The sequence below is a fragment of the Amblyomma maculatum genome, chromosome 1 (genome assembly GCF_055883805.1).
Source record: "Amblyomma maculatum isolate TAMU_Amacu chromosome 1, ASM5588380v1, whole genome shotgun sequence".
Taxonomy (NCBI): domain Eukaryota; kingdom Metazoa; phylum Arthropoda; class Arachnida; order Ixodida; family Ixodidae; genus Amblyomma; species Amblyomma maculatum.
The window spans coordinates 90,364,587-90,390,668 of record NC_139344.1 but is presented as its reverse complement, the minus strand read 5'-3'; the positions used below and the strand labels follow the sequence as shown (position 1 = coordinate 90,390,668).

Sequence of the window (26,082 nt, the reverse complement as noted above, 5' to 3'; positions counted from 1 at the left end):
AAGCAGTCAGATCTTTAGCGCTCCCTCCACTGCCGCTCAGGCCAAAGCAGCGCATACCTTGTGGGGATTCACAATCCCCTTCTTCCATTATAACGCCCACACGTAATTAACACGCGTGATTACGTGCGCTGGTAGAGAGGTTGGCGGAGGAGAGGGCACGCTGGCCACCCCCCGCCGCCTCCCGGTCTCCTGCGGCGACGTTGCCGCGGGTTTCCCTCTTTCCTGCCGGCGTAAACGGGAGACCTCGTCTCCCGTTCCGAGGGACGAGCGCGTCTGCCGCAACTCCCCTGGGTTCTTCGGCGAATGGGCGCGCACGCGCGCGGTTCATGATTTCCGCCGAGAAGTCCACCGCCGTCACCGAGAATCGCCCATTGACCGTAGGCACTTACCGCAACGGGATGTGAGCGCGAAGTCGTGTCAGGTAAGAAGACTTCCTCTCACCTCCTTGGCACGCTTCCCCATTAGGTGGTTTTGATTTCACCCCCGTACGCGGCGTTCGCTCGCTACACGGCGGTTGTATTTGTATTTGCCGTGTATAATTACTCGGACAGATTAAAGCTTGTTCGAATGCGCATCTCGTGTTTGTCCCCTCTGGCCCGAACCCGCCGCAGTGGCGACTTCTCGCACCGCGGGTTGGGGGTCACAGCTCTGTCTGCTAGGGCTGGCACGTCGGGGCTAGAGGCGATTGTAGCGTCTAGCCGCCCCCCCCCCCCCCCCCCCCCCGTGGCGAACTCTTGCGAGAATAGCCCCCATCACTTCACTGCTAAGAGAAAAAAAAAGGAAGCAAGCATGCATACTGTTCTGTGTTTTGCCGAGTGCAGCTCAAAGCAGTCACTGGATTGAAACCGCGCTGTCTACGTTGGCTAGCCTGCCCGCCCCTCTTTTCGTCCTTTCTGCACTGCTAAGAAAAATAAAAAGAAAACGTGCGTGCTGCTGTGTGCTTTGCTCGCAGGACGGCTATACGCTTCTCCCCCTCCAGCTCGAAGCCGCGCACCGACGACCAGGCGCCTCCTATCATCCTTCACGAGCATTGAACTTCAGAGACACCTTGCAGCCACCCTCTCTCTCTGTCTCCAGTAGGATGAAAACAAAACAAATAAAAAAAACCAACAGGATACACAGAAGTGCCGTAGACCTACGTCACCTTTGTATCACGTGATTGAGCGCCCAGGATCTGCAAAAATATCCTTCTGTACTAGTCAGGTCACTTTACGCGACTAGCCGATGCGCGCGTCTGATCGCAGGCGCGGCATGCCGTGAAGTTAGCCAAACCGAAACTATGCCAATGTACTCTGGAACTGGGGGAATAAATCGTTGTGCCTGCCATAACACGCACGATTGATTGTATTCAAGTTCGAGGAGTTTATACCGGTGATCGCTGCCCTGGCTGCGCGGGTCGTACCACAATGCGACGCTTCCCCACATCACCCAGTCTGAATTAAGCGGTGCCAGCCCACCCATATTCAGAATAACGAGCGTCCGATGGCTCTTACGTGGGTCTGGACAGTGCTTCAAGTCAGAATTAATGAGGGTCGAATTGACAAGGTTTTACAACACTAGCGTAGGATTAAGCGGTCCTTTGCGACCGCAGAAGCGCATCCATACGTGCTCTGTCCGTTCAGCGACGTTCGCAAGTAGTATTCGGCAGGTGCCGTAACTCTCATGGTGGTGAACGAAAATGATCGCAGCACTGGCGCCTTTTGCCCTTCTTCGCCGTTTATCGCCACTCGTTGATTGCACCGTGGTCTAACGTCCAGACATGCCATGCTGCCCACATCATAACCATTGGCGCAGCCGCACTAGCTTTTGATGCCGTCGAAGCATCGCTTTCTTACCTACCATTACCGCACATGTTGATGAGGCAACTGATGCGACAGTTGAAATGCTGGAACCAGTGAACGCCGTATGGAATCTGCGATGACTGGCCGCGAGTTAAGACGCACAAAGAATCGTAATTTCTGAATAATCAGACTAATCGAACAAAAATACAATAAGTACAGTGCAAATGGAATAGATGGAATGGCAATTGCTATCGCAAACCATTTGGAATGTTCAGACATCCTTGGAAGCCGTGACATGCGGCGCAAAAAAAAAAAAAATAAATAAATAAAAGAAAAAAGAAGTGTCGAGCCTAACAGACCTTTTTGGCGTAATTTCGGCCAATTTAATGCTTTTAGCGCTGCACGACGCAGAAAATTATTTTTGTATAAATTGGCGAAATTGCCGCAGCTGTCCCAGCCCCTAGCGGTGAAGTAACCTCAAAACGCTACGGTTCAAGGTACTCGAAGAGCGGAGGAAGCGCGTGGATGCAAGAGAAATACGCTACACGATCCCGGAATGAAACTATAAAAGATTAACATACGCGCTAGCAGCGCTCGTAACGGCGCGACTGGGGGATGTGCACGCTCGATGGCAGCGGTGAGGTGGCGTGAAAAAGCGCTCGCCTGAGGTGCGCACGCACCACCGGTCCACGCAATTCGGTTTTAAAGAAGTCCATTTGGACGCTCGTTCGCTTCACGGGTCGAATCTTGAAGAGACAGCCCCCCTCGCTCCCCTACTACTTCCTATCCAAATAAAACGGTGCGAACTCGTCCCCGTCCGAAGTAACAGGCGTCCGACGCCGTAGACGTGTATAGGGGCAGAGTTCGGGAGCTCGGGACCGCGCTCCTAATTCTGATTATCTGAAGTTCCTAATTAACAGGGGTTGAATAATAATTTCTTTTTTTGGCATTCTTCCATCGCAAAGGTTTTGGAAGGCTGGTGTGCTGTTTGCCTCAGCTTGGAGCATCCAGAGCTGTACTGCCAGCTCATGCAGCCAGTCAGTATGCTTGGGCACAATAACAAAAATATTTTATCTGTCATGCAAACTCTCGTATCAGAGCCTCTGTGAATGCTCCAGTAAGCATTTTCTGCCTTTTCTATTAAATAGCATTTGCTAGCTATTTGCTACTGAACCCTTCCCGATTAAAGGCCAGTTCTGAAACACAGACAGACAACACAGCTGACATCCCAACTTTCTTGAAGGCTGGTGGTTCAGTGGGAGGCGTATTTTGAGCATGTGTCTACCAGTTGTAGCACACTACCCCAGTCTAAGAGTGGGTAAAGGTTATGCTGAATTTCAAGGAATTGATCATTCTCAATAGGTAAGTGCATGACCTTCATGGTTGCTTTGTTCACTGACCCCATTTACAGGATCCAAGAAATGCTATTTGCACAGTGTTTTTGTCTACTTAAGTCCCACAAGCATAAACCACTGTGGTTGGCTTGAAACCAAAACAGAGTAGCAAAAGCTGAACTGAACAGCATCCGTTGTTTGTTATGCTAGCTGGCCTATATTGTTCAAACTTCACAGTTTAACCCTGTAATGCCTATGCATTCAAAGTGCTGGATAAACAACCTCCAGTATTTCATCACTAATGGCCAGTGCAGAAATGCAATAAACTTGGGAGGCTTATTAGGAAAAACATGATTAATGCATAATTAATGCAAGCTGATTCGGATGATTTTTTAATGTCCAAGGATGGTAAAACTGCGTGAAAATATGAAGGTGCATGCAATAAGCCTAGCAGAGCAAAGAATAGCCACCTCAGCTGCCACTGCAACGTTACAATCTTGGAAACATCAGGCTGTTTGGTCATTAAGGCAGGTTTTTACATTTATTTATTTTTAGCAGGCCTCCTGCATCTTTGGCAGCTGACACTTTGACCGAGCTTTGACCAATATATTAGAAAGGCAGTTTCTACAACAAATGTTAATTTATGTAGTTGTGATAGCATGTAGATGAAAGCAATCCTCCATATCTCAGGTGATACGCTAGGCATTACAGAGTTAACCACAAATGGCACTCAGTTCATGGTCGACAGTGGTTAATACCCGAGTTAACACGGTAGCAAAAGAATTTACTTGAGCAAGCAACAGTCCACGGAAATATAAATGCTCACATCGTCCCATGAAAAGTAAAGCAAATGCATAGAGCAAGTTGTCATCTATTGGAAATGTACATCTTCAGAGGTGGTAAAGCATGGGAGGTTTTACTGCAATGTTTGCATACATTTCTATGTGCATTTTACAACAGATCTACGAGAACCTTAGGCTTGTTGACTGGGAAATAAATATGATGAAGAGAACAAGATACATGAATATTAACTCATGTTTGTTAATTTTGAAGAAAAGTTTAAGTAGCAGCAAAAAAAAAAAAAAAAGCAAACACGTGCAAAATCACAATCTGTGTGGCACAAATAGCTGCTTATGGTTTTTCTACATATCTATTTTCCTGTGCTGCATATTCGACATGCAGAAATACAATCACTACACACAAGTCGACACACTTCAAGAGTATAGCATCATCACAGCATTATTACAGCACAGACTATAAATGCAGCAATTTATGTGGACGTAGAACATCCAAATAAACATATCTGTTATGTACAATCTGCCAGTAGCAATCAAACTATAACACTTCATTACGTGTGATAAAACTGCACCGCAGCAGTATTTAGAAGACCAGGCATAAAAATGTATGTACAACTGACATACAACTGGGTGCAACATATAAAATATGTACCAGCATATATAGGATAAAGTGTTGCACGAAGTTGCAGACAGTGAGCTGTGCTGTCAAACAAGAAGCAGAACTGTAAAAAGTAGGTCAGGTATAATAACAAAAAAAGGACCCACATTGTTTTCCTTTATACCTTACCATGCCCATACGGCACACTTAAAAAAAAAATTGCAACAAAAAAAAAAGAAAGAAGGTTTGATCCTAATTATTTTACACGTGCCAATAAACATAACAAAAGGCAGCTTAAATGTCCCATGCTAATGTGGGCCCTTGCAAAAAAAAAAAAATACAGCAGCCTAAGCACCAAGATTAAAATGAGTGTTTCATAGCTCTAATTTGTGTAGACAAATGGCAGCACTGCAGTTTTTACCAGGAATGCAACAGCAGCAGGACAAACATATATACTAGCCAGTCTTTCTACTGCCTTATTAAAAAAAAAAAAAAAAACGTCCAAAAAGAGTGGATACACACTAACAAAAAAGGAAAATATAAATGTTAAACAAGTTGCCAGAAGTACTTGCATGTGCATGTTTGCCTTGTCACTGCTACCTCCTTGGTACAACTATGCAGTGCTCCCATTTGTGACAGCACACCAATGACAACGCACACAGTGTTTCTTCACAACAGCAGGCAACAGATGCAGCTGAGGTTTCCTTCCCTGACCAACATTTTCTCACTAGACCTACTACAAGTCATATCAAGGTACCGCTTTTTGAAATATAAGGAAATGACAAACCTCCTCCTTCATAGGCTAAACCAGGTGTGCCAGAGTTAAAATTGAGATAAAAACCTTCTGTGCAGCAAGAGTGCCTTCTCCACAAAAACTGATGTGCCCATGAAAATCTGGAGCACAGATGAAAGCTGCCCTATATTTACAAGTCATTAATAAAATATATATGGTCAATGACTAAAAAGCAATTAGTACAGCTCCATAAAAACATAGCAAGAACCACATACAATGCCCAAACTACATAGTATAATCCACATGCTTTTAGCACACCAACAGCTCCGGCTCACAACTGGACCTAAGAGGGTCTGCCGAGCTATTCCTGGCTTTCAAAGGCCTCTTGCAAAAATTTCAGACACTAGAGAAGTGGTGTATACAAAAAATTACAAGAGCTCCAATGCAATAGCTGCATGGTGTAGTTTTATTGTCGCATGGCAACGCATGAAATGTTCATAAAGCATCGCCACAATGTTCCTAAACTACCTCTTAAGAAAGCTGCCCTATATTTTTCTGGCTTCATCACTCCTCTCAACATTACTACATGATAGCAGCACATAGCACGCACGATGCAGCACATGTGATGTGCACAATTCAGGGGCTAATCATACTACCTTGCACCGTTACTCTATATTTTATTCCAGTGAATATATGGATAAACAAGTTCTCCTTGCTTCTTGGACAAATGGCTGCATATTTGTGATTGTATCATGAACCAAATGGCATGCAAATTACATGAAAGATGATGATGGTTGAACAGATGGACAAAAGGAACATGAAAGACAAGTTTAAAGCCTTGAAAAGCAACTACACTTGCCCTATGAGAAACACGACATTCCACAATGTATGCATCATTTCTCAGCAAGCTAACTTGGACATAAACTCACTGCACATTCCTTTACTACTACATCTCCATCCAAGATTTCGTTTTTTCTCTTTTACCTTTCTTTGGTGCTCCACAAGCAGAATGTTCTGAATCCTGGTTCTGTTCGCTCTTCACTTAATATAAAGATTATCTTACGTATGTAACAAATTATTTTCCATCGGTGCAACACTTGAGCACTGATGCTGAATTATGAACCAAGTGAACGAGTACCCTTCTGTAGGAGAAAGACTTGACCCAGTGAACACCAGTGACAGATTTTCCCCTCTGCAATGTCATGACATTGATCCGTTTGGTTGTTGAGCTTACCCGTTCGAGAGGAAAGTTTGCAAATGATTGCAGCTTCTTGTTTCTACTATACCGACCAAGCTAGTGCTGACGCCAAATGTCTTACTATGTATATGAAGTACACCTTAACATGCCATCAACGTGAAAAAAACGGGAAAAAAGTCAGCCGTGTAACGAGAGGAGAAGGAAAGTTTTTGAAAAATGTTGATACGAATCAACAGGTCAGCGTATATCTAACGCTTCTATTTAACACTACAGTGATGCAATACCTGAAACATATCACATGTGCTGCATGACAATATTCGATTATAACTGTCTCGGCCTTACAGCAAATGTTACCGAAGTCACTGATTGCATGTATGTTTGAAATAGTACACGTGAGGTTGTTAAAGAATGAGTTTCGATCCAAGTAGTGGAATGAATTTGATAGGCGCTGCTTAAAGACCAACCATAAAGACAAACATGTAAAAAAATATTTTTAAAAAGCCCCGCATCCTCCATTCTGCCAGCATGACTTGTTAGCACACCGATGTTGAACATGAGCCACGATGTGATGCAAACAGTGTGGATGGACGCTAATGGAGAGCTCCGTTGGGTACGCTAGCATTTTCGCAATTCACCGCACAAGCAGTAGCAGCACCTAGCGTTGTCAAGGTATCTCAAATGACCAGTTACCAATAACCCCGACAGGAGGCTCTAAAAAGTAAAAAAAGAAAACTGTGACCGCCTTGAAATTCTAAACACAGAAATTTTACAATATAGATAGGTATAAGTAATATGAAAGGAAACACTCTGTGCACAATTAAACGCTAAGATTATCCACCTTTACGATTGCATCCAAGTATAATGTGTTTCCTCTCATATTGCTTGTACCTCAAATGACCAGGGTGCTTGTAAAGACATGGAAACAGGAATATGATAGCAACAAACACACAGCAGCAACTCACAATAATTGCCAAGGTCACAAGAGACACTGAAACAGTGACAAGCTTCACACTGTGCAACAATGCACTAGTTGACATGAAGTAGTAGACAAGCAAACCCACAGATGTCACAGTATGAATGCCAGAATAAAGCTAAACAGGTATGAGCATGCCTCTGTAATGAGAACAAGTCGCAAAACTGCATTAAAATGAAATACAGCACCACATATACCAAGCAGTTCTGCCCGGTACTCAGCCTCACTTTGCCACTATCTCCGAAACAGTGCCACAGAAATTGCAAGCACTGCTATAGAAAGGTGGGACGCATAGACACCAGCGGCGCCGTCCGGCTCAGATTCTCTTTCCAGCTGCGTAGCATCGGACTTTGTTTGTTTCACAGCATTGCAGTCGTTGCCACACTCAACACCCTCACAGATGTCGCACAATGTTGCCTTGTGAGGGCTGTAGAACATTCTAGCACTGCGAGCTAAAAAAGAAAAAGAACACAAGAAAATGACATTTTTGACTAAGCACTCACCACTGATAATGACAATACACTACATTTCATCCCGTGCACCATCATCATCTGCTAACATTTAATTAAATGTAGCCATACACTGCAGATTCCAGCTTTCAATGCTAGCTAGCAATAATTCAGAATGTAACTGAATGTAATGAAGTATAACAACTATAAAAAAAAAAAAGTCTCACAAAAAGTGGATGCTCAGCGGAAGAATGAGCTAGAATTTTACTCACCCAAATTGTAGTAGTCATAAACCTTGACTGGGACCGGCTTCTGATTGGCAACCTTGTGCTCCCTGTGTGCTGGCACAGTGACACACAATTCTTCTCTTCCAATCTGCAGAAAATGTGAACCATGCATCATTCACTCTGGCCCATCTTTCCAGAAAAAGGAACGAAGATAATACCACTCTACTTGTGACTTCAAGACAGTCAAATATCGCTGTCACACGGGCATTTCGAAGGCCCTCGAACCGACTTCCTATCGACTCGAAGGCCTTCGAAAGCTGCCACACGGGCGTTTTCAATGGCCATTGAGTCGATAGTCTATCGAGTCAACGGAACAGCTCAGAACTCTATCGAGATCTCGAAGGCCTTCGAACATCGCGCAAGGTTGCTAGCGTTGACCTGAGGAGGGTCACGCACACACTTGTACAGCGCCTTTTACGGTACAAAAACGTTAACAAACATTATTTTATATCTTTAATTTACGCGGTAAAATATTAATACCCATAATAATTTTAAAATAGCATCGCTCTTTTTTTAGGCGTATTATTTATGTAATCTCGACTATTGTAGCATGCGCCGCCGAGAAAAACAAACACAATGAAAAGCGCAGTCGTATGAACAAGGTATGAACGCCAACGCGTTAAAAAAAAAAAAAAGTTGTCCTTGAATAACAACTAAACACCTGCAGTTACTAAAAAAAGATAAGTTATATTTTATTTTGCATTTATAAATATATTTTAGTTCTTTAAGCAAAACCAAAAGCAACGATAGTGGCGCCATAAAAGTTTGGCGCCAAACACCAGAACTATTTCAATAGCCTTCGAGTTTTGCCGTGTAGCAGCGGCACAACTCCTTTGAGTTCAATCGCGATTGAAAATCTAGAAGGCTATCAACTCAATCGCCTTTGAAAATGACCGTGTGACTGGGGTATAAGCCGTTGCTCTCAAGCTATAGCATTGTGAACATAAGCCCCAAGGCAGCCTGAACAGTTCCTATTAAACTATGCTTTTGTGAACACATGTAAAGCAGTGAATGCTAAGCAAAAACAAACAAGTTCAATCATGCCAGTATCATATCCAACTAAAAAATAAAATTCTGAACAAATCTGAGAGATGTAATGACTCCTGTATTGTCATATGTCATCAATAAGTCATTTTACAGTCACTAGTAACGCAGTTGTTAAAAAGAATCTGTCAATCTGATTTTCCTTTCAAAGCAATTCTTTCAAAGCAGTTTGCAGTTGCACGCAAGTACTTCTAGCAAATTTTTTAAACTATGGCATTTGGTTGATAACTCAAACAAAATTCTCTCTGTGCTGAACTTCACACCACCTTATAATTGCCATTGGTACACTGCAGCTTCAGCTATGGCTTCTCAAATGCATGTGGAATGAAATACCAGGTGCTGCAGAGAAGTCAGCTACTCATTTTTAAAAACAGATTCTTGAGGTATGAAAATGGCTTCTGCAGCACCATAATACCAGTGTTGGCAGACATCAGAAAAGAGGTGAATAGTGCTAATCTTACCTCTTTTCTGATGTCAGCCAACACTGGCAATACTGTGCCCCTAAATATGCATGTACACCTCAAAAAGCCTATTCTTTAAAATTAGTAGCAAACTTCTCTGAAACACTCGGTTTATTTGCAAAAAGAAAAAAAAATTATTACAATTAATCTGATCGATGTGGAGGAAACACAAAAGTGTATGCATTTTCTACTCCGCTTATGTAGAAACGAAGAGCTCATCAATTTGTTACGTCCAAGCGTTTCGCCCCTCCCACCTCATTCCTACAAGGAGAAGGTAGAATTCCCTCTTTTCATTTTGACACCTGTAAATTATTCGTGGCAGCTTGAAGATGACCGTGTCCCAATCATGGCAGGTGGCAATAGGCTCTTGCCACCTGGCAGGTGATAAAGACCACTAATGTTCTCACATTAAATGTTAAGCAATACTGACCCTGTCAAAGTAAATGACGACATTTGTGTCCGCATCCTGGCTCTCCACTCTGCGCACTTCCTTGGTCCGATGGATGCTGCTCAGGGTGTCAAAGTCAAACAGGTAGCCCGAAGGCAGGGCTACTTCCATGACAGCCATGTTGCTGGCCTCTCCTTCTCCTCGGTAGCTGTATCCAAAGCAAATGCAACAACATTAAACAGCCACAGCACTAACAGCGTTGCACCATCCACTAAAATGGCAAGAAATGTTAACTCATTCAGAATGGCGTGTGTGGCATCATGGGTGCCTTTTGTGAAAAAGGTCCAAGCAGGAAGGCTATTATTCAGGCTCCTAACAGTGTCTTGCCAAAAAAACAAGTTAGTCAAAGTGATAATTTGTATTGTGTAACAGCTAAAATATTTTTCAGGCAATACAAAACAGGCAGGATGCTTTTCCAGTAATGAACATAAGGTAGGTTTCTATTAGCCCTGCTCTGACATGTTAGAACAAAAAACACTCAAAAGCTCTCCATTTTAGGCTTCTTAACAGCTTAAATTTCTGGAATGAAAAATGTGCAGTGATTTATGAGCATAAAATTAAGTAAAAATCAAATTTAGTTTCAGACATTCCAGACAGTAAGTTTCTTTAACAGGCTAATTTGGCAAAATCGCTGCAGAGGGCTCCTTTTCGGATCAGCTCCTAAGCGAAATTCACTACAAAGCAATGAGTTCAGGTCCCTGTGTTTAGCTTCAGAGAAATAAAATGCCAAAGTAAATAGAAACATGCTGCACACAAACTAAAAATTTGAGCTTGTTAGTGTGAAACCCTTGCAGTGTGATGCTGACTAGCAGGCAACAAATCATACAACAAAAGGAAGCCAAGGATATAATAACAAATTTACATGTGCGCACCTTCTTCTGGCATTGCAGGAGAAATAAACACTAATTGGAACTCTTCCCATGACATTTTCACTGCAGTCTCTAAACTAAGGTTGTAAAGGAGTCCTTAGCAGAATCTCGTACTATCGTATAAATGCGTGTAAGGGCCACACTCCCTATTTTCCGAAGCAAACATTTGCAAAACATCCGTGTAAAGGCCGCACCCGAACTTTCCACAACCCTTAAGGGAAAATCCTTCAAAACGCACGCATACAAGAGCGTCCAGATGCTACCCATGGATGGCGCCCAAAGTCGCGGGCCATCATCATTATCATATTTTCCCTCAGCCACGAGCTTCCACAATCGATATTGGCATCGGTATAGCTAACCCTGGCCACCTTGTTTTCTGGCTTGGTCATGCGGTATGCGTCAAGGCCCACCCGATAAAAAGTGTATGCCACCATCACCATCACCACCCGGCTTTGCTTTGCGACTGTCAAAGGCACATGAGTAGTGGTGGCGTGGTTGACAAGGTCACAGACTGTAATTGCGGCTCTTGTTTGCTCTCTGCTTTATTTTTGTAAATTGCCGTTGAGTGTTGCCATTCGAGCACGATGGGCAAGCATATCAGTAGCTACATGGCAGGCTTTAAACTGAAGATAGTGGAGTTTTGCCTCATTTAGGCTGGATTGAAGACTACTTGTGGGGTGAACATCGTGCACTAGAACACAGCAACAGCTCGGAGTCTGAAGACTCCGCGAGTGACAATCGAATGGTAAATAAATGCCGCCATTCACTGATTGGTCTGTGTTTACTCGGAAAAAATTTTTTTCGTACGTGCCGCTCCCCAAAAATTGCTCTTCGAATCTGGAAAAAAAAAGTGCGGCCCTTACAAGTGCTTATACGGTACTTTTGGTCCCATCCTGAAGTTTCCAGGTGCTTCTTGAGAAGAGACATCATGCACCATGCATCATAATCTCCCATCCTCATAAGTGGCAACGCAAAAAGAAATTGCTGCCATCTGCTATGCTTCCCTTAGTTTTAACGTTAGGTCCTTTTATGCAACAGTAGTAATGGTATACTAATGATACATATATGTATTAGCAAATAGCAAGCATATGAGAGCATATAACTACCACTACTTGGCAAGCTTCCAGTAGCTATGGCCCTCTGTAACATTTTTCTTGTCATGCAAAGTGTTCCTTTCTAAACTGTGATCTCAAAAGAGCATGCAGTGCATGAAAGCATTGCAGCTGTAAATCAAAACCTTTGATGATGCTCTTTTTTTCACGTCACTTGCCCCACCCATGTCACAGCTCATGCCTTAGGAACACTAATGTTCTCTTTCAGTACAACCCTTGATATATCTTGTTAGACAGAAAGACAAAAGGTTTTCCCATCTTTTCACCCAGCCACAGGGCCAAAAAGTGACAGCAATAGCTGCACTGCCATGCTCATGAGAGTCAGGTAGCCTACCTTTGTGCTATGACCATAAGTCGCTCTACCTACATGGCATATAACAGGATAACATTCTTTGGCCAGCAGAAGTGAGAAAAAGTTTCAATTTACAACCAACAGCCAACCCTAATAAATCCCCCACCCCGTCCAAAAAAAAAAAAAAAGTCTACAAAAAGTTGTTATAAAAGAGTGCTCACTGGGTGCAGACACTGAGCTGGAGATAGTTTTCTGTGGATGTCTTGTCCAGAAGAGGATTCAAGAAAAATGAAGGTGATTCTGAAGACACAGCCAAGTTGAATGACCAGGAGACCTGTAATACACAAAAGCAAAAAATAGGAGATAGGACTTCAGCAATCTTAAAAGCTGTGAGGCCTTTTGCTGTCTTGGTTTTCTTTCATGCGTAAGCCACTTCTAGTGTTCAGAGTGTAACAAGGTGCTCATAATGAGAAGTAGTAGCCAACATAATTAAAATTTCTTAAACAAAGTATGAATATGTTGCTTTTATTAGCTTTGCAGAGCTAGAGAGTAAATGTTGTTTGCACAGAGCCTTGATGCCAGTATAAAACTCACCATCTAATTAATGCTATGTTACAGAGTAATCCACTTATAATGATACCATATGTAACAATATATACCTTGTAAAGATCAAAACCTTGGGATATACCAGTTTTCCAATGCCCCTATGTAAAAATAAACCATATATATAACGATCAATTTACATAATTAAAGTCTCGCAGTTGGATTTAACTGCATTCATAATAAACCTAAAGCATAAGAATGTAAACCAAATAGGTCTGGGGAAATACAGCCATTTTAATTTCAGACTATCTAATTTTCTAAATTCAGATGACAGTGCTCTGCTACTTGTCACATGTAAACCCCACATCAAGGTATTTACCTGCATCACTGCTACTCCAAATCCAGTGGCTTCAATCTCAACATACTTGAGGTCAGAAGGCAACTGAAAAACAAATAATAAAACAATTAAAAAGTTAACAAAATGAATCCAGAACAGTGCTCATTACTGAATAGCACAATTCTCCCCCCCCCCCCCCTCCCCTCCTTTTTTTCCCCCCCCAAACGGCAAGGCCTGCAAGTTAGGAGGTAAAGCTCACATTTGACTCGACTTATATGCAGAATACGCAGCCACGGAGCTGATACAGAGCACACCTTTTATTAAGGCCACAAAAGACACCTTTGTCATTATTTACATCTACCAGCAGATTTACATGCATAAACAGCAATGCACACAACTAAATTTCTAATTCAAAGTATTCTGGTGCCACTAGCAAGCAAAACCTTTGAACCAAGGGTCTAGGTATTTTTCTCCCAAATGCTGACAATTTCGTATCAACAAGACAGCCATCAGACAAATGTTATTACATCATCATGCAATCAGTATTGGAACTGAAATCAACGCTTTCTATCTAGAATTCAGATCAAAAATATTATAAGAACTTTTCAAATGAGAACATTTTAAACAGCTGTTCCCCACAATTGAACACTTTTGTCTGCAAAAGTTCAACAAAAAGGAGCATGCAGAATAATTCAGTAGAGAAACAACACAATGTACGTAGTTAGTGGCCAGAGGTCTGGCCAGGTTTTTTGCCTACCTCAAGACGCTGCAAAACAAGGGCGTTGCCACTGTGTATCTTTAGGATGCGGCTTCTTCCATCTCCATACTTCACACTGGCTTCAATGGCAATAGTCCGAGAGACAACACTGGCTGCTACTCGTGCTAAGGCCTGAATGCCTATGACAGTATCCTGCAAAAAAAACCTCCATGCTTAAGGTTGTTTTACAGGAGGAGTAAGAAATAATGTAACCCCGTTGCTTTCATAGCAAGCACAAATGAAAACGCTCTGCTATGTTTCGTAACTTCCGACACAGGCCTTTCTGTCTGATAATGCATGAACAAACACAAACAAAAGTTTGGTGTAATTAAAAGTTAAACTCTGGTCTGGTACATGCGAGGATCAGAACTTTCAGCAACTTCAGGATGCCATAAAATGCATTTTACCATGAGCAATTTAGCACAGCGTGACATTACAGCAGTGATCCCAGTCACCATCATCAGTGCACAATGAAGGAGGTTGGGCATCAGTAGCAGTAAAATCAGTTGGTGGTTGCATCTACCATGCAACATCTGTGACTGCACAAGCAATTATTACTTGAGTGCTAACCAACTATGGCCAAGCTGTACTGTGTCAGAACCATAGAAGCATCGTGCAGTGGCATCACAAAGCTTACCAAACTGCTGTCAGTTATACAGGGTGTTTCATCTAAGATTTTACCTATTTTTTAAAAATAGGAAAATTAAGTTTTATTGTCGATTCTTCTTTTAGCTGTTGTATTAAGAGTAGAGAAAAATCAGGAGCCTTAAATGGTACTAATTAGCTTAATAATTAACTAAGATTACCTAATTAACTTTTTATTTGTACCAGCTAGGAGCTGCTTTCAAATTGCAACAGTGAGCTACCGGTGTGAGAATGCCAAATAGTATTTTAAACGACAACAAACGCGCATTTCTTAAGGACTGCAGCGCTGGCAATTCTGGCCGCTTTCGACGCACGAAAACGAAACCTAGCAGTCGAGGCGCGCACTTATGCTCGCCCATGAGTGACGCAGCCGTGACGTCACCGAGAGAAAGCAGCCGTCTGGAGGCGGCCACTGCCGCCCGCGAAACACGCGCCTGGAGCTGCGTCATGATCTGGTAGGATCTTGAGATATCACCAACGCATTGCGGGCGAAGCTTGTCATGGTGCGGGCGTAGTGCTGATGGTAGGGGCAAATAGCCCTCCCTCTTGACTACAAGCTTTGGCTCCCAGAGGGTGAAATAAAAAGAAAAGCAGTACATGCACAGATATCGCACCACTGGCTGTGATGACGCAGCGCCAGACAAGTATTTCAAGAGCGGCAGCAGCCGCCTTCAGACGGCTTGATTCGCCCGGCGACGTCATGACTGCGTCACTCGTGGGCGCGTACAAATCCGCGCTTCGTCTGCTAGGTTCCGTTTTCGTGCGTCGAAAGTGGCCAGAATTGCCAGTGCTGCAGTCCTTAAGAAATGCACGTTTCTTGTCGTTTAAAATACCATTTGGCATTCTCACACCGGTAGCTCGCTGTTGCAATTTGAAAGTAGCTTCTAGCTTGTATAATGAAAAGTTAATTAGTTATTCTTAGTTAATTAATAAGCTAATTAGAGCCCTTTAAGGCTCCAGATTTTTCTCTACTCTTAATACAACAGCTAAAAGAAGAATCGACAATAAAACTCAATTTTCCTATTTTTAAAAAATAGGTAAAATCTTAGATGAAACACCCTGTATAATGCACAAGTCAAACATTTTCTTTAATATTGTACCACGTCACGATGCCTCATTGGTTAGGGTGGTCGAATGCTGAACCTAAGGGAGCAGGTTCGATCCTGGGCAAGGCGGCCACTTTTCGAAAGACGCAAAAAGCAAGGCACCCGTGTACTGCACTATGGCAGTGCACGTTAAAGAACCCCAGGTGATCGAAATTTCGGGAGCCCTCCACTACGGTGTCCCTCATAGCCCGAGTCACTTTGAGACGTTAAAACCTACAAATCATATATTTAACTACATTACTTCATTCACATTATATAATTTTTACACTGATAGCAATAAGAAGCAAATAGCATAGCTACAACCCTTGTGGCTGCATAGTGACAACAATGAGGATGCATACACTGGCGGGGCAGCAACTTCAAATGCTGATTTTAATGTCTTTGTCTCGGAAACACAGTAAGTTATCAAAAGAGCCCAGTGCACTCACCTGAGTAGAACTGTAGCCACCATTCTCATTCTGCTTGGAGACGAGCCACCGCATGACAGGAACAGCATTTCCAATGTCACCCCTTTCAGTGAGGGTAAGCAGGGCATAGGCAGTCATCTCCACATCTTTGAAGCTGGGCTTGAAGAAATAGTCGGACTGCTTATCACTAGTGTTGACAGCGAGGGCAGGATCCTTCCAATAGATAGTGTCATCTGTGCAAATTAGGCCAGCACATATGTTGAAAGGTGAAAGCATTAACACAATTCTGCACAGGTAAACATAGCGGTACACAGAGATGGGAAAATATGCAGAGGTTTGTATAAATTTAAAAACCTTATATAAATAGAATGGTTATAGCATTCAGGCTTCAAGATCTGATTATACAAACCTTAGTTTAAAAAAATTACAGAAGACGTTCATTAATTCAAAATTCAAGGACACAGATTTTTGTTTCAGTTATGAGAGCTTGAATGACCAGAATGCACCTTATTTACAATCCAGCACTAAATGTGACTTACTTCATGGATATATATGCATATAAACTATATTTCGAAACTATTTCTCTGTATGCATGTAGCTAAAAGCATTAGCAGAATCATAAAATATACGAGTGAAAGGCGTTGAAATGTATACTCCACCAGCAATCTACAACTGGTTATGTGGCAGAGAAAAGTTATCAATAATGCATTGCTTTCTGAAAAGAGTAAAACAATGCTAACCGAGACTTCAAGGTACTTGAAACCCCATTCAAATCTTCCAAACGTCAAACCATCGAATGGCTACAAAAAACGTTCAATAAATCATTCCGTACAGCAGCAAATTCAACCAATGAAAAAAAAATGAGCAATAGTAGTTTCCTGTTCAGTGAAAACTTAGTAGGCACGATAATTTTTGCAATTCCATCATGCTGTACTGCATGCCCATTGTTGGGAATACTGTCGGGCTAACTGGAATTTTGAAATTTGCTTGAATTAATTGAAAGTATAAATAATCAGAGTTTGAATTATCGTGAATATACTTAGTACCAAAGCCCACGCAGTGAATTCACCTTCTCGGGTCGCAAGTGAGAGAAGCTTCTGGAAGGCACCATCCTGAGCACTGTGACCAGACAAATGTAAAGCATATGTCACCAAGGACACCACGTAAGGATCATTGGTTGTTCGAAGCTCTTTGAGAAGGTAAGCCTCTGCTGCTTGAACTACATCTGGATGAGTCTGCTTGGCCTGGAAAGGCGACAGAAAAACATGGACAATGCATTAGAACAGGGCACTTAAAATTTTTCTCGAGTTTTACGGAAACAATTCGGAAAGCTTGATGGCTTCCACATTTTTTTCATAGCATTATGAAAAAAATTTCAAAGAATAGATAAGACTATTGCTGCTTAAGAGCACTGCCTCTAGAATTTACACCCATTACACAGGAAAAGCAAAAAAAAGTCTGAAAAATGAATTTTCCCCAACCATGCAAGCTCGTACAACCAATAATCTCATCAACTATTTGCCAACCTCGACAATACATAATGATACACTTCTGCACAATGCATGACATTAGTAACTCGCCTGCACAAAGCGAAAGTATTTTTTCTTAACTGACTATATACAGACAAAAGTCACAAGACCATTAAAGGAAAAACGCTTGCTGATATCGGGGTGTAACCGGACTAAAGTGTTCTTGCAATGGAGCTGCTGCATTTGAGATCGCAAAGATGATATGAATGCCTTAAGTCTTGTCACGCAGATCACATTTGCAACCGATGTGCCAGGACTAATATTACATGAAGGCATAATGCCTTTTTTCTTTTTCACATTACCACCAATTTCTAGTTCAACACCTTCCTGGTTATTACAAACTCTTAAAAGTGCACATATGGCTAGGAAGAGATGATAAACTTTAATTTAAAGCAAAGTTAAAAATCTTATGGGAAGGGCTTCTCAGTCCTGAGAAACAACGCATATGTTGTGAAAAAGAACTTGCCTTGTTTTCTAGAAGCGCAATCAAAACATAAGCTGTCAGAGCAGGCCCACTTCCAGCACCACTCTGCAATGGAAGGAGTGAATGGTGAACACCGTTCAGAATTGTTCGAGCAATATAGCATTTAACTAATATACGTACACATCAAACTGCACATGTAACTCTCCCAACTCCAACCACACACCCAATCCAAGCAACCTTAAGAATATACCTGCATTGGCTTGTAAATTATCTCTCCAGGTTCGCTGAACGAGCCGTCACTTTGCTGACGTGCCACCAGCCACGCAGTAGCATTCTCGAGTACTTTGGGGTCAATGACAGTGTACGGAGAAGCCTGGGCAAAGCTCTTGAGCACAAATGCTGTCAACCATGTGCTGCCACTCTTGTCAGTGTTGCCAAAAGCACTGAATGAATTATCATCACGCTTGTACGTCAGTTCTCGCTGATACCCTGCGAGACGTAAAAAGATACGTCAGTCACCAATCAAAGCCAAGCACCCAAAAAGATACTTTAATTTACATAAAAAAGATGTCTAGCATCATGCCAACACAAACAAATCATATCAAATATTATAAATTAAAATTTGAATGCAAAGAATCCACAATTACCACTAAACAAAATGTTAAGTGAAATCATGTTAATTTGGCCTTCAAAGCAAGAGAGAAATGTTCGAATTACCCAAAAGTTTGACTAGCTGAACGCCCCTAAAAGACCGCTGAAAACCATTTGCATCCCAATCTAACGAACACCTGGAACATAACATTTGAGATGAAAATGAAGCTGTAATGACATTGTGCAGTTTCATGAAGTGTTTTGCTTTGTGCACACTGTCAGCAACATCAAAAAATTGCTCCAAAATCGCAAATGCCTCTGCAGCCCTTTTCACAGCGCGACACATTGACAAGGGCATCTCTTCACAAACCACCCCGTTGCGTTTTGAGGATGCTCCACACTGAGGATCACTGTTCCATGCAATTCATGTTCGGGGTGGTCAGTTTTGACAATCGCTGGCTTCACGGGTTGCACCTCGACATGACCCCCATCCAAATTAGCCACTGCAAACTTGCCCATGACTGAATTAACTAGTGTCTGACGCCATAAACTTATATGCGCGTGCCCGTAGTTCGAATTATCCAAATTTCTGAATTGACAGGGAGTTGAATCAACGAGATAGAACGTACTAGTATGTATCAATACTGCAGAAATTGAAGTTCCTTCCTGTTTTATACAAAATTATTCAACACACACAGCCTGCCTGAGTACACCTGAATGCCAAGCTCAAAACGTAGGGCAACCATTTACTACACAAAGGCATACAAGCAACGAAAGTATGTAGATAAAATTACAATGAAGATACAAATTGAGAGAGAGGACAAATTATTGCCACTATGTGGGAGCAATCACTTCTCATATTCCCATAAAAGACCAGCAGCCTTAGTTTTCACTCTAGTAAAAATTGATTTTATTAATGTTCTTTGCTACACACTGGCTATGGTAATATGTTTTGGAACACAGCACACATGATCTATGCCATTCTATTTAACAAAAATGAAAGGTCTCCCTCAGTTCAACATAATTAAAGGAACTCTGAAAAAATTTTGATCGTCATATGCTAATGCAAGAAATCTGTCGAGATGATCTTTGCAAGTATCAGAGTCAAATTTAAAAGCTGTGCATGGGCATAAGCAGTACCTGCCCTGCTGATTTAAAGCAGGCAATCTGGGCAATCCTTTTTATTGGGCACGTCCAAATGACGCTGGCAGGACAGGGTATGAACGGGTGAGAAAGTGCAGCCGCTACGTGTTTTATTTGCTTCTCCTTGCATGTCAGCAAGTGCCGATTTGAGGGGCAGAGAAGGAGCATCCTTTTTGATCATCAATATCTTTGCTGTTAATAAGTCAGCCTAAAAAATTTTTCCAGTAGAGTAACAAGTGACAGAATGTAGATCATTCCCAAGTTCATAATAAAACTGTGGGATGTCAGCATTTCTACTCCATCCAGTGGAAGCACCACTTACAGAGGGACGATCCTGGTGCACAAGATTTGGCCACATATCCTCATTCCCATCACTTATAAGCCCTTTGCTGGTTTCCACGATTTCTGCCGTATAAGAACGGGTGTCACTGTTCCGTTTGAAACTTTGTGTCCTACTGAAGATAATGGCTCACAGGGAGGTGCTGCCACAGTCCAGGACTTACAAATACACGCCGCAAAGAAGACGCCGCAACCAACATACAGTCCAAAATTTTTCCGCCTTTTTTATCATCTGTACACCTTTATGTGCATTTAAAAGCAGCAGTAAAATAAATTGACAACCTGGATTTTTTTTTTTTTTTTTTAGAACAATTTGAGCAAAAAAGGGTTACTAGGCTTCACTGTGTGTACTGAAAGCCGTCCAATTAACTGCGCTTGGTCGGTGGAGCTCCACAGTATGTATATTAACAGCCAGACTCGGAATGCAGGTAGATAACAGTCATCTGACTGCCCTACTAAAGCAGTTTTACTTTAACAGTTATCAAAGAGTGTCCCATGCATTCACAAAAAATGTTTCTGGAAAAGCAATACAACTATGCATTGCTTTATATGATCTATTTAGCGAATAAGGTCTATATACAGCATCCTCACCATCTTCAAGGTTCCGTATAGCTTTGTTCTGAACAGATGGCGTGAGCCGGTTGGCTCGTTTCAGGTAGTCCAGAACAACGACATTAGGCACAAAGTCCAGCATATTTTGCTCTCCACAGCCATGTGGCATTACTAGTAGTTGGTCCAAATTGTTCACACTGGGGCCAAGAAGGTCACCTGCACAAAAACCCAATTTAACATACTCAACTTAGATGTCAAGATATGAAAAAAAAAAAAAAAAGATATGCACCACTTTTGTTCGTGTTAAAAAACATCATTAAGAAATAATTTATCAAGAAATGGCACCAAGGCCTAATTTGTCTGGTCTTTTTGTGAGAGTGAGACCGTGAGTGAGACAGTGAGTAAGTGAGGCAGTGAGTGAGACCGTAAGTGAGACAGTGAGTGAAACAGTGAGTGAGTGAAACAGTGAGTGAGTGAAACAGTGAGTGAGTGAAACAGTGAATGAGTGAGACAGTGAGTGAGTCAGTGAAACAGTGAGTGAGACAGTGAGTCAGTGATACAGTGAGTGAGACTGTGAGTGAGACTGTGAGTGAGACAGTGAGTGAGACAGTGAGTGAGACAGTGAGACAGTGAGTGAAACAGTGAGTCAGTAAGTGAGTCAGTGAGTGAGACAGTAAGTGAGACAGTAAGTGAGACAGTAAGTGAGTCAGAGAGTGAAACAGTGAGTGAATGAAACAGTGAGTGAATGAAACAGTGAGTGAGTGAGACAGTGAGTGAGTGAGACAGTGAGTGAGTGAGACAGTGAGTGAGACAGTGAGTGAGTCAGTGAGTCAGTAAGTGAAACAGTGAGTCAGTAAGTGAGTCAGTAAGTGAGTCAGTAAGTGAGACAGTAAGTGAGTCAGTAAGTGAGACAGTAAGTGAGTCAGTAAGTGAGTCAGTAAGTGAGTCAGTAAGTGAGTCAGTGAGTGAGACAGTAGGTGAGACAGTAAGTGAGTCAGTGAGTGAGACAGTGAGTGAGTCAGTGAGTGAGACAGTGAGTGAATGAAGCAGTGAGTGAGAGAGACAGTAAGTGAGACAGTGAGTGAGTCAGTGAGTGAGTCAGTGAGTGAGTCAGTGAGTGAGACAGTGAGTGAGACAGTGAGTGAGACAGTGAGTGAGTCAGTGAGTGAAACAATGAGTCAGTGAGTGAAACAGTGAGTGAATGAAGCAGTAAGTGAGTGAGACAGTGAGTGAGTCAGTGAAACAGTGACTGAAACAGTGAGTGAGTGAGACAGTGAGTGTGCACATGTGTGTGTGCGTGCATGCATGACCGCATGCATGCACACTTGCCGATATATGTGTGTATTGAGCAAGGAAGCACACTGGCAAGCCCTTCCTTCTCAGTAGATGAAAAAAGAACCTCTTAATGAATAAAAGCACTTGCCAATTGCAGAAATGCTGATCCTTTCCGATCCAGGAACCGCATTCTTTGGAATAGGAATGCTGATGTTGGCCAATGTGGGAGGAGCTGATGGATTCCTTCTATCAATTAGGATGGCCTTGTTGAAGTACTGCTTCGAGCCTTCGGGCTGCATTTGAAAAACAAACAATCAAGTGGGAAATAAATGATACATATCAGTGAAACGATCTTTTTAAGTACAGCATTAATGTGATAGCATTGAAGGCCCCATTCTGCAGAAGGTCTGGGTTTGTCAGAGCTGCGAGCGAAAAATCGCATACGGCTGAACACTGATTGGTGCTTGGTGGGTTATGGGATATAAGCCTAGGCCATGAAAGCACATTTGTGCAGCTTGGTTAAAGCAGGGTCTTATATTTTATCAGGCGGTCTTGCATATAATGTTGAAGGTTACGAATATAAGTATTATACTAATCAGTATGTGTGCAGCAAAGAGAATGAATACGAATAAGAATCTGCAAGTGGAGCTGCAGATTCTGTCTACCCTTAAAGGCAGAAGTGTCCCCCCAATTTAAATTTTTGTAGTAACACGCAGGCAAGAGGGTTTGCTTCTCAAGCACATAATGGGAGCCCTTGTGGCACCAAAAGGAGCTGAGACCTGTGGAAAATGGTCACATATGCTTACCTTGCAGAGATTTATTAAGGTGTGCCACAAATGCTCTGTTGCGTAGGTAATAAACACACTGTTGCTTGGTTAATTCTGGCAAAGACTGTACATCTAACTTATGTGAATAACTGTTCTCACATAATGTTGTACTGAAGTTTCATTAAAATGCATTTGAAATGCAAGAAATGATGTACAACGGTCCAACAGTCTAGTAGATCAGTACCAGTCAGTAAGTCAGTACAACATTTCTTCTTGTTTAGTCTGAAACCCCGCAGCATGATCCACAAATATGTTTAACAAACTAGCCCACCCAGCATAACCATCTCTTTAAACAGCACATTTTTTACCAGTATAATCCTCATCATCAACCTGACTACCCACTGCAGGGCGAAGGCATCTCACATTTTCCTCCAATTAATCCGGTCCTATGTTAGCTGCATCCACTTGACCCCCGCGAATTTCTTAATCTCATCTGCCCACATAATTTTCTGCCACCCCCTGCTACGCTTACCTTCCCTTGGAATCCAATTGGTTACTCTCACAAGGCCATAAGTTATCCTCTCTCCAAACTACATGACCTGGCCATGCCCATTTCCTCTTCTTAATTTCGACTAGAATGTCAGTAACTTGAGTTATTTCTCTGACCCACTCTGCGCGCTTCTTATCTCTCAACGTTACACCTACCATTTTCCATTCCATGGCCCTCTGCGTTGTCCTCAACATAAATAGAACCCTTTTTGTTAGCCTCCATGTTTCAACCCCATAGGTCAGTACCGGTAGGATGTAACTCTCGTATACTTTCCTCTTCAGTGATGCCGGCAAGCTGCTAGTCATAAATGTTTGAGTACCTTCCAAATGCCTTCCAATAAACTCCCAAAATAATTTTGAAATAAATGTACATGATTTTAAAATTTTTTTTTATTCCCTTGTGTTTTCTTTGCCATTCCAACTCCAAAATGTTACTTGCGTAGCTTATTAAGAATTAGTTACTCCAGAGGGCAGTTTTAGAACAATACTTTTAAGACAAGAAGAATACTAAAAACTACACTCTGGATATGAGGCAGGAGTCATCCTGTCTTCAACTTCAGTTATTTTAGTTACTTGTGTATGCTTCCTATACAGCTAATGTTAATTTTCCGCAACACAGAGGCAGGTAATCATAAATAAGACTTCAAGCATGCTAAGGTACACAATATCTACTTCAGCATGTGCATTAAAAGACCTAAGCAGCTGGCACCCCAACCCTTTTTATAATTTTGGTTATAATTACCTCATTACACAACTTTCCTCTACCTGCAAAATTAATACTATGAGTGACACCACACCACAAACCTTGACAAGGAGCTTCTTGAGTATGGCATCACCAGCCAGACTTGATGTAGCCGACACACGTATGTCGATGTAACCCAACTTGAGAGGTGTGATAAGGAACGACACAGGAATGCCATCTTGAGCTGGCACCTGCCAACGAAAAAATGTGAAACGCATCAATACTCAGTACAATGGTATACAAATCAACAAACCACACTATACTATGAAGAATAGGAACCATAATACAAAAAAAAATTGTGGAGGTTTAATGTTACTTAAACCTGGTTACAATAAGTAACAGCACGCACTGCGGTGTATGCACCTGGAGAAAAAGCATAACAAAAGCTTTCAAACTGGCATGAAGACAGACCGAGCCAGCAAAATGTTCTTTTTTTTTTTTACACAGTGCTTGCAGTTGCGTTCGAAATAATTAAAAAAAAAAAAAGAAAACAGCACACCGACGGGACTTACCGTCACTTTCTTCGTGCGTGTCTCCTTGTTTTCTTCTCCTGTGACATCATTTGACAGAGAGCTAAAGATGAACTCCCCACGGCGATTCTCCAGTGTCACTTCCGCCTAAGTGCATTAGAGAATGAAAAGAAAAAAAATATATTGGTGTCGGAGCCTAAGGAAAGCAGTGCAATACATACTACGCACAGGTAACAAGTAAATGTACGCCTTGCTGGATACACACATTACTGTATGTAATTACTGGTATAATAATGCACAGTAGAAGTCGATGCATGAAAGCTCACCTCAACTGGTTTGTTGTTGTAGTTGAAAACAACACATTGAATTGCCACAGACTCTCCGCGAAGAACAGAATATGGCAGACTAGCTGTCACAAAAAATGGCCGGAAGACTGTCACCTGGCAGAAAAAACCAGTCACCGCACAGCACAAAACAATCACAAGACAATCATCATACAATCACACTACAAATCATAATACATTCATAATGCAGAGCTGAGTGACACTACAAATAATTGATTTATGTCACAGAAAGAGCCTTTGTCAAAGAAAGTATCTATTCCATTGGGCACTGCCATCGGGCCAATGCTATTTTTAGTTTATGTTTGCATTTCTGAATTTCCGAAGAAATTTCTTCATTTGCATTAGTTTGCCGATGACTGCATTGTGGACAAAAAAAAAATTAAGACTGAAACAGGATGGTATTCAAGTATGTTTAGCAAGCAACATCTCAATCCCAAATAGCTACATAATGTTTCACATGCTCTTGATAAAGTGTGCACAACAAATTCGGCAACATGCCACAGTAAGAAAGTTCAGCAAAATGCCTTACTTTTGCTTGTGAGGGAGCAATTCCAAGACCGGTGAGAGAATCCAGCGCGAACGCACTGATCACCCAAGATGTAATGGTGTCTGGAACTGTGCTTGCAATAACAGCCCTACCATCAGGACTGAAGTGAAAATAAAGATCAGGCCGTTACCACTTGCAAATTTTAAAAGCTTGGTTACAACATGCAACAAATGATTGTGTAAACAAGATACTAGTACCAGGAATAGTACAATATTTCTCCAAATTAAATGTTTGCTTGCACCGCGAGACTTTAAATTATGCAAGGCAAAATATGAAACAGATTACGGCAGCCTTTTTAAGTACAATCCTGTGAGAAGGAAATTAAAAACAGTGGCATAAACCGCATTTCATTCCTGCCAATACCATTCTGTAAATAAACCTATGTACACTCGTGCGCAAAAGTGGAGAGACCATGCGAACCAGTACGATGACTGTTTTCTTCTATGAAACGGCGCATCCAACTGAAGTGCTCAAAGAAGCAGGGAAGCACATCAGAGGAGGCACTCTATGAATATCCCGCACATGGCTGCGACCCCATCAGAAAATGCTGGCACGCAGTTTTGTCAGTTCGAGCGGTCGCTACCTCTTTGCGCATGAGATTAGGTATGGCACACTTTCTTTCCTCAGCTTGTCCACAAC

The 26,082-nt window shown here is 42.1% G+C and overlaps 1 protein-coding gene across 3 annotated transcripts in view; it reads right to left on the bottom strand.

Moving 5' to 3' along the window:
* Positions 1–3,484: 3,484 nt before the first annotated feature.
* Positions 3,485–26,082, bottom strand: part of LOC146203154 (CD109 antigen-like) — a 107,581-nt gene continuing 84,983 nt past the window's right edge. For all 3 annotated transcript variants that reach the window (XM_084588542.1, XM_084588543.1, XM_084588541.1), the window contains 16 exons: positions 25,426–25,543; positions 24,879–24,992; positions 24,595–24,699; positions 24,145–24,273; positions 22,173–22,317; positions 20,789–20,965; positions 18,375–18,613; positions 18,167–18,229; positions 17,241–17,415; positions 16,193–16,404; positions 14,014–14,166; positions 13,299–13,361; positions 12,598–12,710; positions 10,086–10,251; positions 8,136–8,238; positions 3,485–7,866 (listed from right to left, as the gene is read on the bottom strand). In XM_084588542.1, coding sequence (XP_084444668.1) covers positions 7,649–7,866; positions 8,136–8,238; positions 10,086–10,251; positions 12,598–12,710; positions 13,299–13,361; positions 14,014–14,166; positions 16,193–16,404; positions 17,241–17,415; positions 18,167–18,229; positions 18,375–18,613; positions 20,789–20,965; positions 22,173–22,317; positions 24,145–24,273; positions 24,595–24,699; positions 24,879–24,992; positions 25,426–25,543 — 2,293 coding nt within the window. In that variant the 3' untranslated portion in view covers positions 3,485–7,648. The remainder of the gene's footprint in view (positions 7,867–8,135; positions 8,239–10,085; positions 10,252–12,597; positions 12,711–13,298; positions 13,362–14,013; positions 14,167–16,192; positions 16,405–17,240; positions 17,416–18,166; positions 18,230–18,374; positions 18,614–20,788; positions 20,966–22,172; positions 22,318–24,144; positions 24,274–24,594; positions 24,700–24,878; positions 24,993–25,425; positions 25,544–26,082) is intronic.